General features: G+C 35.7%; 1 protein-coding gene across 2 annotated transcripts in view; it reads left to right on the plus strand.

Annotated features, from left to right (window-relative positions):
- LOC145984131 (nucleoporin Nup188-like) overlaps positions 1-14337 on the plus strand; it is a 236228-nt gene that overhangs the window by 64560 nt on the left and 157331 nt on the right. For both annotated transcript variants that reach the window (XM_083117569.1, XM_083117567.1), the window contains exon 9: positions 9563-9820. In XM_083117569.1, the coding sequence (XP_082973695.1) occupies positions 9563-9820 (258 nt within the window). The remainder of the gene's footprint in view (positions 1-9562; positions 9821-14337) is intronic.

Raw genomic sequence — 14337 nt, forward strand, 5'->3', positions numbered from 1 at the left:
TTGGAACTCAGTTGCCGCCACTGTCAAAATCAAACATACCAATTTTATCATTCCCTAATCCACACACAAAGCTCTTCTGGCATTTGTTTTGCAGTATGGCCAAAAATCGCCTATTTCCTGGTTCAACTTGAAGCAATTCAGGTGCCTTATCACAATTGCCTTTAAGCATGCAGGGTTTCTATAACCCACTTCACTTCAGATTTGTTGTTCCTGCTGATTACTTTGGTGTTTCTTTTACATCCAAAAACGTGGACACAAATGTGTAGTAATTTCTTACCCATACATGAGTTTTCTTTTCATTTTCCTGCTTTAAGTTTCCTAGGCATGTTATGTTTTTTTATTATTTATTTATGGCCCCTGAAAATCATAAAATCAGGGTTCCACTGTATTTTATTTTATTCAATGGATATGCAATATTGAGAGTTTTTTATGGTGAAATTTCTGTGGGGTGCAACGAGAAAGACATGAATCCTTAATTCAGACCCCAGGTGAGGCATAGATAGTTTCGAATTTTTTCAGACATTTGTTCATTGAACAACATAATGCAAATGAGCACATGAAAATCCACGAAACAAATATATTTTTAGTTACTTGTGAGTGTTCACATTTGAAGAAAATAATATCATTCATTACTACACATTCTTAGCATGTGTAGTAATACTAGTATTGTAAGCTTATTTATTTACAGTTAAATTTTGTTAAAATAAAACAGCTATTTTTAGTTATCACGGACAGGTATTTCAAGAATGTAGACATGTTATCTGTATACTTGAAAAGCTATGATGGAGGGATTGGCCCTTCTTATGAAAAACACTAGCTGATTGTCCGGTGTTGCCCAGGTATTTATTTATCCCCATCTTCTATTAGACAGGAATATAATGAATTCTAACTATAGTGTAAAATGAACTTGGAGTTGAACAGCATTGGGAGTGTCACTATTCATCTCAGCGGCCCCGAAAACTATGGATTCCACACTGATATCGGTCGTTTTCATTATTTTTACATGTCACCCCCTTCCCACCCCCTACCCTAAGGGTGCCAGGGGTGTCTTGGAGTTGAACGGCATTGGGACAGTCACTATTCATCTTAGCGACCCCGAAAACTATGGATTCCACACTGATATCGGTCGTTTTCATTATTTTTACATGTCACCCCCTTCCCACCCCCACCCCTAAGGGTACCAGAGGTGTCATACGCCTACAGTATTTCTTTCGAGACTGCAAGTGATATGTATACCAAGTTTGGTTGAAATCGCTCCAGGCGTTCAAGAGTTATGCAGGAACAAACACACACACACACACATACACACACACACATCCATTTTTATACAGAGCATTCCCTGACATTCGCTATGAGACTCGGCGGCAAGCAGTCCGGCATCAGCACTTGTCTTTCCCGGTGAACGGGGTCCACGACAGTCGCTAGAGTTGGCTATTAAAATTACAGTTTTGATATTGTGTACTAACCTTGACTACACAAGGTGTTGAAAATGATGTCCCTCTGCTGCAACACATTCCTGGCATCTCTGAAGGAAATTGGCATTTACACGTGCAAGTTCGTCTACTGTAATTCTCCTGATTAAGAATTTTAGCGGCTCTAAATGCTGTGGTTTTTGAAACACCCGTTTCTTGTGAGAGGCGGCGGATAGATTTCTGAGGAGACTGTTCTAACCTTTGTCCTATCTCGTCGAGTTTTTCCTCAGTAAGTACACGTGGGTTTTTCTTTTGACTTTTATTCAGAACTGACCCTATTATTCTAAATTTTTTTTATGAGGTTTAATATAGTGGTCCTATGTGGAACGAGAACACCAGAAAATTTCGTTGCAAAACATCGTCGCACTTCTCCACAATTCCTCTTTCCGAAGTAGATAAATCCTTTGTTGTAATGTAAACTTTTGAGGTGCCATATTAAGCCACAATCTTCAACACACGGGCATGACACAACACAACTTCCAAGGGAGGATTATACTGGCGTCAGTCTGCAATGTCAACAGAAAGGGAAAGAGAGCAAAGGCAGGGAGAGCGAAAGAAACAGACTGTAACATGCGACTGTTCACCGTTCACCAGGAAAGACAAGCGTTGATGCCGGGCCGCTTGCCGCCGAGTCTCGTAGCGAATGTCAGGGAATGCTCTGTATATTAGATTAGATTAAGTTCACTGCAACTGAAGTTATGTAATTTGGAATATGACTCTTAATTTACCAGTGCTATGTTTTGTCCATCTTTCAATGTATCCAATGTTCTTTTTCATGATGCATAGATGACCATCAGTGTGGATATTAACTTTACAAATCTGATTATTTTCATGCTATTTTCAGCATTATTGCTTACATCATGGTCACTATCGAAATGTGTGATGAGAACTGTGTTGTGTGTGCCCACTCTTTTCAAAATACATTGTAACAATTGGGATCTTATTTCCATATGTGCACTTCATTTTGTTGTCATTCCATTCCATATGCCAAAAGTGGCTAAGAAAATATAAAAACTGTTCTCAGGCTTGTCATCAAAATTCAGGGCATAGGGATATGCTATCCACATCAATGTCATGATAATTTGAGAAATATTTAGCTATTCCCAAGTTACAGAGCTGCTGCTGTTGTCATTATTTGGATACTGGTGATAAACTGCTGACTCCAGAAATATTTAGTGTTCAGAGAGTAGTAGATTAGCAGGGGCTTGATGTGAAAGGAATTTAACCATTAATAAATCCATGGTACATGATGTATGCAGTGAATTTGCCTTTCCCCTATTTTAGTCTTTCAATCTGGTTCCAGCAAATTTTTCACATAACTAGGACACATTTAATGTTTTCCAAACTTAACATTTTATCTACATTTTACGTTGCACAGAATATTCTCCTAGGAAGAATGAGAATGGATGTAAAATTTCCAAATGGTTGAAGAAGACAGATGGAATATGACTCTTATCTAAATGATCTATTTTTCCACCCACCCCTCTCTCCCATTCCACTCTAACAACAAATTTACACAATCATTGACATGCATCTTCTGAAAAAATGTATTTAAAATTTTTCTCAGATCTCTTTCTTTTTTAGTTCCACCAAATATGTTTGATCAGAAAATCACTCAATGCAGTGAAATCCCAATAGATTAAAATGATATTGACATTTTCAGGGTTTTACCTTTTCCCTCATTCTAAGTTTTTCACTTTAGTGTCTCTCTCCTGAAAAATGTAAAATTGAGGCTCGGCTGTATTTAATTTTGAAATTTTGTTTGCAAACTACATCCACACATTTGATTTTGCTTATTTTGTGCTATATTTGTCTCTCTTAGCATGATACCTTGGTGATGGTAGTTATCTTTATATATATACATGTTTGTGCATTAAATCCGTCGATGACAGTAGGTGTGAAATAAATTTCGTCCATTAATTTCATATGTTGAAACTTGGCATCAGAAAAAGATAATAGAAGCTGAGCAGATGAACACACTTATTGAATTCTACATTGGATTAATTAATACAAACAATTCTGAAACAAAATTATTTCACTTAATTACCACACTTCATACTCAACACCTCTCTGTCTAATTTTACCTACTGCTCTACAGCGTGTCCAACAATTCTCACATCATAGGCAAAATCACAAAATGTTTCATTTTTTTTTGGTTTTTTTGTTTGTTTTCAGGTGAATCATGCTGATGCAAGATGAACATATTGAGCTCATTTGACCAATCCCATTGCCTTGAACTTCTGCAACAATCAAAAGACTATGCTTCCCCTCACACCTCTGCCCAGATGACTTTTGTTAAATTTGACAGCCACCACTCTCTGTGACCAGCCATCATGTCTGCAGAGCAAAGAGCTCAATACGCTTGTCCTGCATCAGCATGATTCACCTGAAATAAAATATATAAATGAAGAAATGAAAGATTTTGTGATATCGCCTATGATGTGGAACATTAGTGGAATACCCCTGGTGGTGAAAATTCGATTTTTTTTTATCAGCCTTTGCTTCCATAACATCTATACCAAGTTCCACTTCAGTCCAATGTTTAGAATGCACTCCAGAGGCTCTGAGTAGGGGAACTTTAATTATGACCGCCTGGTACATACATGTTTCATTTAGTCTATGGGCCAGCCAAGAATTCGGTATAATTTGAGGGTACTAAATTTCCTTTATGCCGCAGTTATATGGGTGTGTAAGGATACCAAAAAACCATGCTTGCCATCTCAAAGTGGTAGCTAATAGAAATGGCGGCCAAGTCAAGATGGCTGATGTTGACATTTCAAAAAAATGACTATATCTCTGAAACTAACGGCCCGATCTCAATGAAATTTTTCTAAATGAAAGCTTAATATATGTTCTATGTTTAATGATATATTTAGTTTTCGATAGGAGCAACCATTAAGTAGTTAATCACAGATTAGTAACAAAAATTCATATTGGTTACTATTAATTTTATATTTATCATTAGTTTATTAATAATCTAGGCATCTGAGAAGAAAATGTTCCAAACAAACATTGTAGCGTAAATGCTTATCTTTAATTTGACATATTACACTTGTTGGTTTTCACCTTAGAATTCATATGAAACAAATGAATTATGTAGTGTGTGCATCGAATTCCTCTAGCAGCATGTGTCCTTGGTCCTATTTAATTACGCGTATTGTAACTGGTATTGACTATTGAATAGTATATTATTGTTATATACATGCAATAACATTTAATAATAATCATAATAATTGATATTAGTATTGTTATTGTTATTAATAATAATAATAGTAATAATAATAATAGTGGTTTTTGTTGTTGTAGTATTAACTAGCCATTAATTTTGTTTAATTGTTATCGTTGTTCATGGAAGAATGTTATTGATTGATTGAAATTAAAATTTTGTATGCATCAGCACTTACGCTATTTTCACCCATCATATTATATGAGGCCAAGCCCCTTACAATGTATAAAAAATCACCATGCATGTGTCTAAAATCTCCTTACCCAGGGTAAAAACCGAGGCGGTACTGGAGCACCCAGCACATATATTTCTATGAGCAATACACAGGAGACCAGACATACAACCATACAAAGGTAGCCTCCCTGATGGCTTAGTGCAACGTCGTCACCTTGTGATCAAGGGGACCTGGTTTCGATACCCTGTGGAGGCACAAAGTGGTTCAGATCCCACTTTAAACTGTAGGTCCACTCCGGATTTTCCTATCTGTGCATAAAGTGTACTTAAAAAGAAAATCTGAAATCAAGCAACACTACAAAGGATTGTGCTGGCCATAGGTTCAGACGCCAGAGCCTCGTTGGTCTCCGAGACTGCAGTTGCTGAGGTGAAGTATGTGGAAATAAGGTTAACATAGGGAGTGTTCAGAACATCATCACAACACACTTGTATACAACAAAACAACTATTATTATTATTATTATTATTATTATTATTATTATTATTATTATTATTACTATTATTCATAATAATAATAACAATACTAATATCAATTATTGTGATTATTATTAAATGTTATTGTATGTGTATAACAATAATATACTATTCAATAGTCAATACGAGTTACAATACGTGTAATTAAATACAGACTAAGGACACATGCTGCTAGAAGAATTTGATGCACATACTACATAATTCATTTGTTTTATATGAATTCTAAGGTGAAAACCAACAAGTGTAATATGTCAAATTAAAGATAAGCGTTTATGCTACAATGTTTGTTTGGAACATTTTCTTCTCAGATGGCTAGATTATTACTCCCTCTGTCCCATAATTATAGTCCGGTGTGCCAAAATGGTGACTTTTTATTTATGTTCTTTTGGATACTTGATCGGCAAATTTGTACTGATCCTTGAGTAATAACGTTGTATGGTTCATTCTCGTGTTTAATTTTCTTCTTCTGTATACACCAATGTCACAGTTTGCCTATCGGACAATTATTATGGGACAACAAACAAAAGTGTACCGGACAATAATTATGGGACAGAGGTAGTAATAAATTAATGATAAATATAAGTATAGGATACCGTAAACCAAGAAAAGGTAAGCCATGGTTTGATAATGAATGTCATAATCTAATAGAAATAAGAAATCAGGCTAGACTTAGGTGGTTAAATAACTCTGATGATACTAATCTAAGCAATTATAATAGAATAAAGCGAGAAGTTAACTGCACGTTTAGAAGTAAAAAGAGAGATTACTTGAAAAACAAAATTAACGAAATTGAAACAAACAGCAAAAACAAAAATATCAGATTTATATAAAGGTGTAAATGAATTTAGAAAGGGGTGGCAACCTAAAGTAAACTTCATAAAAGATAAAGACTGTGATTTTTTGGCTGACCCAAGTGATATTTTAAATAGATGGAAGATCTACTTTAATGACCTTTTAAATGTTCATGTAGGAGATAAATCAAAGTAAATTAAGTACACACAGCAGAACCTTTAGTTCCAGAACCTAACTTGACTGAAGTTAAAGATGCTATTAAAAGGCTAAAGAATAACAAAGCACCTGGCATTGATTTAATACCTGCTGAGTTAACTAAATATGGTGGAAATTCATTAATATGTCAAATTCATAAATTAATTTGTTTAATATGGAATAAAGAATAAATCCCTCAACAGTGGAAAGAATCCATAATTGTTCCTGTGTTTAAAAAAGGTGATAAAATGAACTGCAATAATTACCATGGAATTTTTCTACTCAACAACATATAAAATATTATCTAACATTCTCTTAACAAGACTAACCCCATATGCTAATGAAATTATAGGTAATTATCAATGTGGATTTAAACGTAACAGATCAACAACAGATCAAATTTTTCACATCAGACAGACACTTGAGAAAGAGTGGGAATATAATCAAAATGTCCATCAGCTATTCATTGATTTAAAAAAAGCATATGATTCGATCACAAGAGATAAATTATATAATATATTAGTCGAGTTTGGAATACCTAAGAAGCATGATAAAAGTATGCATGAGTGAAACAGAAAGTAAAATTCATGTGGGTATTAATGTGTCTGACAAATTTACAGTTCATGATGGGTTAAAACAAGGAGATGCATTATCTCAATTGCTCAATTTTGCCTTAGAATATGCTGTTAGGAAGGTAAAAGAAACTAAAGAAGGACTAAAATTAAATGGTGTGACTCAGTTGTTAGCATATGCAGATGATGTAGACTTATTAGGGGATGATATAAATACAATTAGGAATAATGCTAAAATATTTTTCAAAACTGCTAAAGATATAGGTTTGGAAGTTAGCAAAGATAAAACTAAATATATGCTCACAGGCCGAAATCAAGTGTTATGTAATAATCAAAATCTAATTATTGATAACAACTCGTTTGAACCAGTTTCCAAATTCAAATACTAAGGAGTAATATTAACAAATGAAAATGAAAATTATATTAAAGAGGAAATAAAAAGTAGGCTTATTTCAGGAAATGCATGTTACTTTTCTATTCATAAACTTTTGTCTTCTTGTTTAATATCTAAGAAACTAAAAGTTAAAATATACAAGACAATAATTTTGCCTGTAGTAGGTGTGAAACTTGGTCTCTTACATTGAAAGAAGAACATAAATTGAGAGTATTTGAAAATAAGATCCTTAGGAAAATATTTTGACCTAAAAGGGATGAGGAGACAGGTGAGTGGAGAAGGTTACATAATTTAGAATTACATAATTTGTATTCATGTCCAGATATTATTAGAATAATTAAATCAAGAGACTTAGGTGAGCAGGCCATGTGGCACGAATGGGAGAGGAAAGAGGGGTTTACAGGATTCTTGTTGGGAAACCTGATGGTAGGAAACCTGTAGGAAGGCCCAGATGAAGATGGAGGGACAAAGTAGAGATGGACCTGAAGGAAATCGGTAGGGATGGAAAAGAGTATATAGATCTTGCTCAGTATAGGGACAGATGGAAGGCCTGTGTTGCTGCAGCCATGAACCTTCGGATTTAAGAAGGCTAGAGAGATAGTTAGTTATGATAAATATAAAACTAATAGTAACCAATATGAATTTTTGTTACTAATCCGTGATTAACTACTTAATGGTTGCTCCGATCGAAAACTAAATATAACATTAAACATAGAACATATATTAAGCTTTCATTTAGAAAAACGTTTGTTGAGATCAGGTCATTAGTTTCAGAGATATAGTCTTTTTAAATGTCAACATCAGCCATCTTGGCTTGACCGCCATTTCTATTAGCTACCACTTTGAGATGGCAAGCATGTTTTTTTGGTATCCTTACACACCCATATAACTGTGGCATAAAGGAAAATTAGTACCCCCAAATTGTATTGAATTCTCGATTTTGGCCACTTGTCCCATATACTAATTTCTTACACTTCTTGATTTCTTTTTAAATTATTGAGACTTCCCCGATTGCACAGTGTTCTTCTTGACACAGTGGTAACATTGTAATTTTTAATGAAGATGTCCCAGGTTTTTTTACCTGGTGGAAGCACATAGTGGTTAATATTCCACTTTAAAATGCAAGTCCAGTCCCAGGTATCCTACCAGTGCATAAAAGTGGACTTAAAACCCAAACTTTGCAGTCCTCCTCGATGCCGCAGTGGTAGTAGCATCACCACCTTGTAATCAAGGGGACCCGGTTTTGATTCCCGCTGAAGGCACATATAGGTTCGGATCTCACATTAAAATGTTGGTCCAGTCCCAATTAGCCTTTATATGCATAAAGTGGACTTAAAACAAACAATTCAATCAAACTTTGCAAAGCATGGGACATCGTTAATGTCTTGCAACTCTCAACACTTCAGGCACTTTCAGTTGCTTTAAGCACTTGTACAGTCACGGACACTTCCGAGTTGTAAGGATTCCATTGAAAGTCAATGTATTTGTTACAACCTGGCACTGTCCATGACTGTACATTACCTTTTTTCTTACAAATATCTCTAATTTCAGATTTCTCTCATTATCGTAATTAATGGACAGTTTTTTCATTTCTAAGAAACTGTCTCTTCATTTCTTTGTTACATTAGCAAGAATGTCACTTTTTTAATGCTATTTCATAATAGTGAAGTGGGGTGTAAGGGGTGACCCTTTGTGGAGACACCCAAATGTTACTTCTTTTCCTGGAATGCATTTTCCTGACTAATGAGGTACTGGCATCTGGGCTCTAAGCAAGTATAATCCTCTGAGGGGCTCATGTCTATGTATGTTTGTAATTGTCTTTTCACCAATTTTATCTCTCACTTTTCATCTTCATATTTCCAAATGCCAATAGTGGCAGAAAATGGAAGTACAATAAAACCAATCAGTCTATATAATATCGAGGTGAACAGATATATTGATGGAGTTGCTAAATGCTGCAAATTATCATATAAAACATATTAGAACATTTGTTACATATCTTACTGTGTAGTAATTACATACTGACATTTTTACTCTCTTACGTGGTCTGGATATAAGATTATAAAAGGTAAAACATAAATACAAGGTTAAATATTTAACTTATAATTGTGGTAACAGTTATACACATTTCAAAAATTTTAATAAGATCTACTTATATAATATTACTAATTATGGTATAATACTTTATTTTGTTAAAATTACAGCTTCTTCATGAGATGAGTAATCAGACAGTGTTTGCTGAAAAAGTGACCGAGTCCCTGATCCGTGGTGGGTATTTTGATGCATTGCCAGGAACAGGACATTCTGCTCTGCAAAGGAAGCCCTTACAGTACTCGCCACTGACAATTCCTGTTGGGACACCATACAGAATACCTGCAGGATATATGCCTCTGTGCACGTGGGATTTCAAATATGATGCATGGATTGTGCTTAGTCATGAAATATCATTGATTGTGAGACAAGTAAGTGTCAAATATAAACTAGTTTGGTGGTAAAATTACAGTAAAATTATTCACTTAGATTTAGCTATCTTTCTAGAGATTCCAGCACCAGGGTGGCTACTCACCTTGAATTCCAGGAATTCTGTGTGAATTATTGGCTCTGAGAATTTTGCGTGAATTTTTCTCCATAGACGTGAAAAATTGTGACTTTTATTAATTCAAATTCCATTGAATTTATACACATTTATAAATGCCCTTAGACACGTTTTCCATAGTTCAGCTTTTATTTTTATTGAGTAAGGAAAATAAAGCTGAATGGAAAACAGAATTATCTCAATCCTTTTACTTTCTTAGTGTCCTTATAATGAAGTGCTGTGTTCATACCTTATTTTGCATAGATGTTCAATTATGAAGACCAGAAATACATTTACAGAACTATCATGCTATTGAAAGGTTAGGTTTGGGGGGGGCGGGGGCAATGGTCCAGGTTTTGGCCAAAGGAAATAGGAGATTAAATCCTATAATCCTTTGGTCTTGCAAAATACAACAGCCGTAAATTTACCAGCACGAGAAATCAAGGCACTATTTCTGTAGGTGAAAATAAAATATGTTTATTTCACGTTACTTACATGAACAAGTATACATGATAGGATACTGCAACAGCTGACTATCGTAGCGTGCAAGTCCCTGCCAACACCGGTCTGGTGCGCTACTCGCTGATGGGCAGCATTGTACACAAAATAAGAGACATTGGTGACGACTAATATATTTGCATGTCTTTCAAATTTCAGACTGGAGACAACGGGAATGCTTCAGCCTGAATCAGAATATGTTACTGATAGATTGTTCAATCATACTAATGTTACCTTCCATATCAAAAGTTCACGTCACTCAAGAGTTTTAAGTACATATGCTGGTAGTAAGAATAATTCACACATGATATAGCTGCTCACTACGAGAATCACATTCTACGTGTTGTAGAGTAAAAATGTCTAAGACCTTCTTGTGTAACACTGATGTGAAAACTGTGGATAAAAACTGTGGTGGAGACTCGGTTGGAAAACTGTAAAACTCTCCATAAAAACTGTGCTGGAACTCTGAAAAACCAATGGGTATTGTCCTCATGGACACCAAGTTCACTGTTATGTTTCATCCAAAGGTGGAGTGTCCTCCTTTCTCATTGGTTACCTAACTCTAGCTCCGCCTATGTTCACTAAGGTGACTATCCTTTCATCACTAAAACACAGGCTTTCATGACCAAAACACTGGCTGTGGGAACTAATTAAAATTATTTGCACATGGCTAAACCACACTGCAGTAAATTTCCTGCGATCACTTTTAACTCCAGACATTTCAATTTGTCACTGTTCCTGCTGAATGTCATGAAGGTAGAAACTTATGATATCCTTTTAAAAATTCTCATAATCACTCATATCAGGGAGATGTCAGAATATCCTGATCGTGTCTGCAGCTTTTAGTTTACACAAGAAGGGTCACTTGTGTGAGGTTTTCTCATATCACTCATTTGCCAGGGAAATATCCTGGACTCTGCCTAATCGTCTGCAGCTAAGAGTTTACTGGAATGGGTTTTGTGTGTTTAAAGGTCTCAGCATGGGTTTGTTTACCTCCAGGCAGCTGGTTGACATCACCGGAACAGGGTTTCCTTTGAATGTTTCTTCTTCCTTGGGGTCTGGGACAAAGAGTGAGAGATTTCTTCCAAAATGAAATGTCATCATAAACTTTCAAAGGTCTGGAACGCTGCAATAAGTTCATTTCCAGTAATTGAACATCTGCTTTGTGTGAAATTTATGTTTACTGCAGCCTCTCTTGAGTCAGAAAAAGGATCAAGAGGTCATATTGAGAACACCCTGGCATTGGTCTTTGGGTGAAAATCCAATTATCGGGAAAATTTTTGTCCCATGGAAAGAATTTTGGTTCTCTGCAGCCCGGCTTTTTCATATCTCTGCGGCAGGGATTTTTCAAGACCGGAATGAAAAGTCTGTCAAATCCTTTTCAGAACTTATGGGGATTATTGTCAGATAAGATATCTTGAAGTTGATTAGGTAAATTTGAGTTTTCTTGAAGTTGATTAGGTAAATTTGAGTTTTCTTGAAGTTGATTAGGTAAATTTGAGTTTGAAATTCTTGTACAATTAACAATCTTTCATAGATTAGTATTCCAGTATTCTTACATTTGTGATATGCTTATAGATGTATTTCGAGTCTGTGTATGCAAAATGGCAAATGTAAACTACACCTGAAATTTAATATTTTATACATGTATACTGTTTAATTGAATTGATTGAATTGTTGTTTTAAGTCCATATTATGCACAGAAAGGCTAATCGGGATTGGACCTACAGTTTAAAGTGGAATCCAAACCACTGTGCCATGTGCCTCCCAACAGGTATCGAACCTGGGACTTCCTTGATTACAAGGCAATGACGTTACCACTACACTATCAGGGAGGCCCCTTAATTGAATTAGAATTTTTGGATACATTGGAATCACCCAGACCCTTTATACTGTTAATATATTTGTGTGTGTGTTTGTGGAGCTAGTGAGAAGCTGTAATACATAAGGTTGAAATAGAGAAAACGTCTGCTTGTACCCTTGAATTTTTGGAAAGTTTGTCTTAAAAAAGCTGGAATTATGCTTGAATTTTATTATGGTCTAGAGTGGCCACCCTGAACAGTCAATTTCTGTGCTATATTACTGTGAAAGACATATTCATATACAGAAATATAAATACGTTGGATAGTATCAAAAATTCAAAACTTACGTGAGTGAGTATAAATTTATCCAAATGACGTTTCGGAGGTCAATACTTCCTCCTTCTTCAGGTCCACATTAATATATAGACACCAAACATGGTGTCACGTAAAAAAGTGTTAAATAGGAATATAGGTTGAAGGCAAGGGTAAAAAAAAACTGGAAGAAAGCCGAGAGAGTCATCGCTTCAGTCTGTTGATGTCCTCAGTGTTGCGAACTGCACGATTAAGTGTCCAAGTGTAATGTATACTGTCAGCGATGTAGCATATCCACCAAGCTAGTTAAAATTTATATTCATAAATAAACTATAAAGTTTCAAAACACAGGAGAAACACAAAAATATGATTGCTGACATACGGATGACATATTCTATGTGAAGGTAAACATTTCCGAGAGTTCGGTCTATTAAGACAGCTAACATGTTCATGGACACATCCGCCAAATAGAGTTGGTAAAACTCGCTGGCCGCGGTCACACTTTTTCAAGTGCTTTGCGAGGTGAAAAGTTATGGTTTTTCAGGCGGGGAAATTTCTATTTGTTTGCTTCAAAAACTTTCGGGTTGGCATTGTTTACTATTTACTACGGAAAGAACTACATGCTGGCAAAGTGGATTTGTGAATATTGCAATGTGTGAAAATCTTGAAAATTGTTTGAATCATCCGCGATCATCTGTTGCATTAACCTTTTGTGTCCCAAGTGTCTCAATCGAGATACCCAAATGTAACCCTCACTGTCCCAAGTGTCTTGATGGAGACACTGTGTCAAGGTCATAGTTTTTACGTTATAACTTTTCTATTTTTGGCTAGAATTTAGATTTTTTTTATATTGTTCCTAACACATGTATTTAACAGAAATGTTTTTTTTCATTTTTTTTTGTCTTCATGAAAATGGAGGGGAAAAGGCGGGAAAAGGGACATCTCTTTTGAGTCTCTTTTCAAGGTCAAATTTTTGCCGACAAAGGAACACTGGCTTTGTTGTTCTAAAGCAATGCTTTTCACTCCCGCCTGTGAACTGCTTTCGAAGGAAGCTTGTTTATCAGTATCCGATGTCAAAATGAAAGTTTTCCGTGATGGGGTGGGGGTGGGGGGGAAGGGGGAAGACTGGTTGGTGAATCTGCATTGTGAGAATGGAATTTCAAAGCGCGCTGAAGGAAACCTTTGTTTTTTTTAGCACAAGTGTCCACAAGTTGCAACAGGGGTTACCCTGCATTGTCTAAAAATAGAATTTCAAGCAGCTGCAAGAATCGGTGCTCATTTTTCACTGCGTTCTAGCTTTTCGTCCGTGAATGTTGTGTATAGGTGTCGTTTTGTGCCCAAGTGCGAGGACTTTTTTTTAGGTGAAGTGACAATTTTTTTAAATAATTTTTTGGGGTTTTCTCCCTCCCCCCTCCATATATACGCCAAATTTGCATAAATTTTGCATTTTGACATTTTTTTAAAATTAAAATAATTTTTGAGTGTTAGCCACCTCCCCCCGCCACATATACGCCGAATTTGCATAAATTTCATATAGTCTGAATCTCTGGTTCATTCCGTGTACAACGGTATATCACTCATCTCTCTAGGGCAATGAGTCTCCGATCTACACTCATTTAATTGAAACTCTGCATTTTGCTCAAAATCGGCTCGGGACAGAGAGGCTTACATGTGAAAAAGGCCTTGGGTCTCAAAAGGTTAAATATGTTTGACAACACACCAACTGAATTTAAAAAAAAAAAAATGAACAACTGCGCCAGAGACGTTATGGGAACAGTATCAGGTAGAGTTC

The sequence above is a fragment of the Lepisma saccharinum genome, chromosome 2 (genome assembly GCF_977018435.1).
Source record: "Lepisma saccharinum chromosome 2, izLepSacc3.1, whole genome shotgun sequence".
NCBI lineage: Eukaryota > Metazoa > Arthropoda > Insecta > Zygentoma > Lepismatidae > Lepisma > Lepisma saccharinum.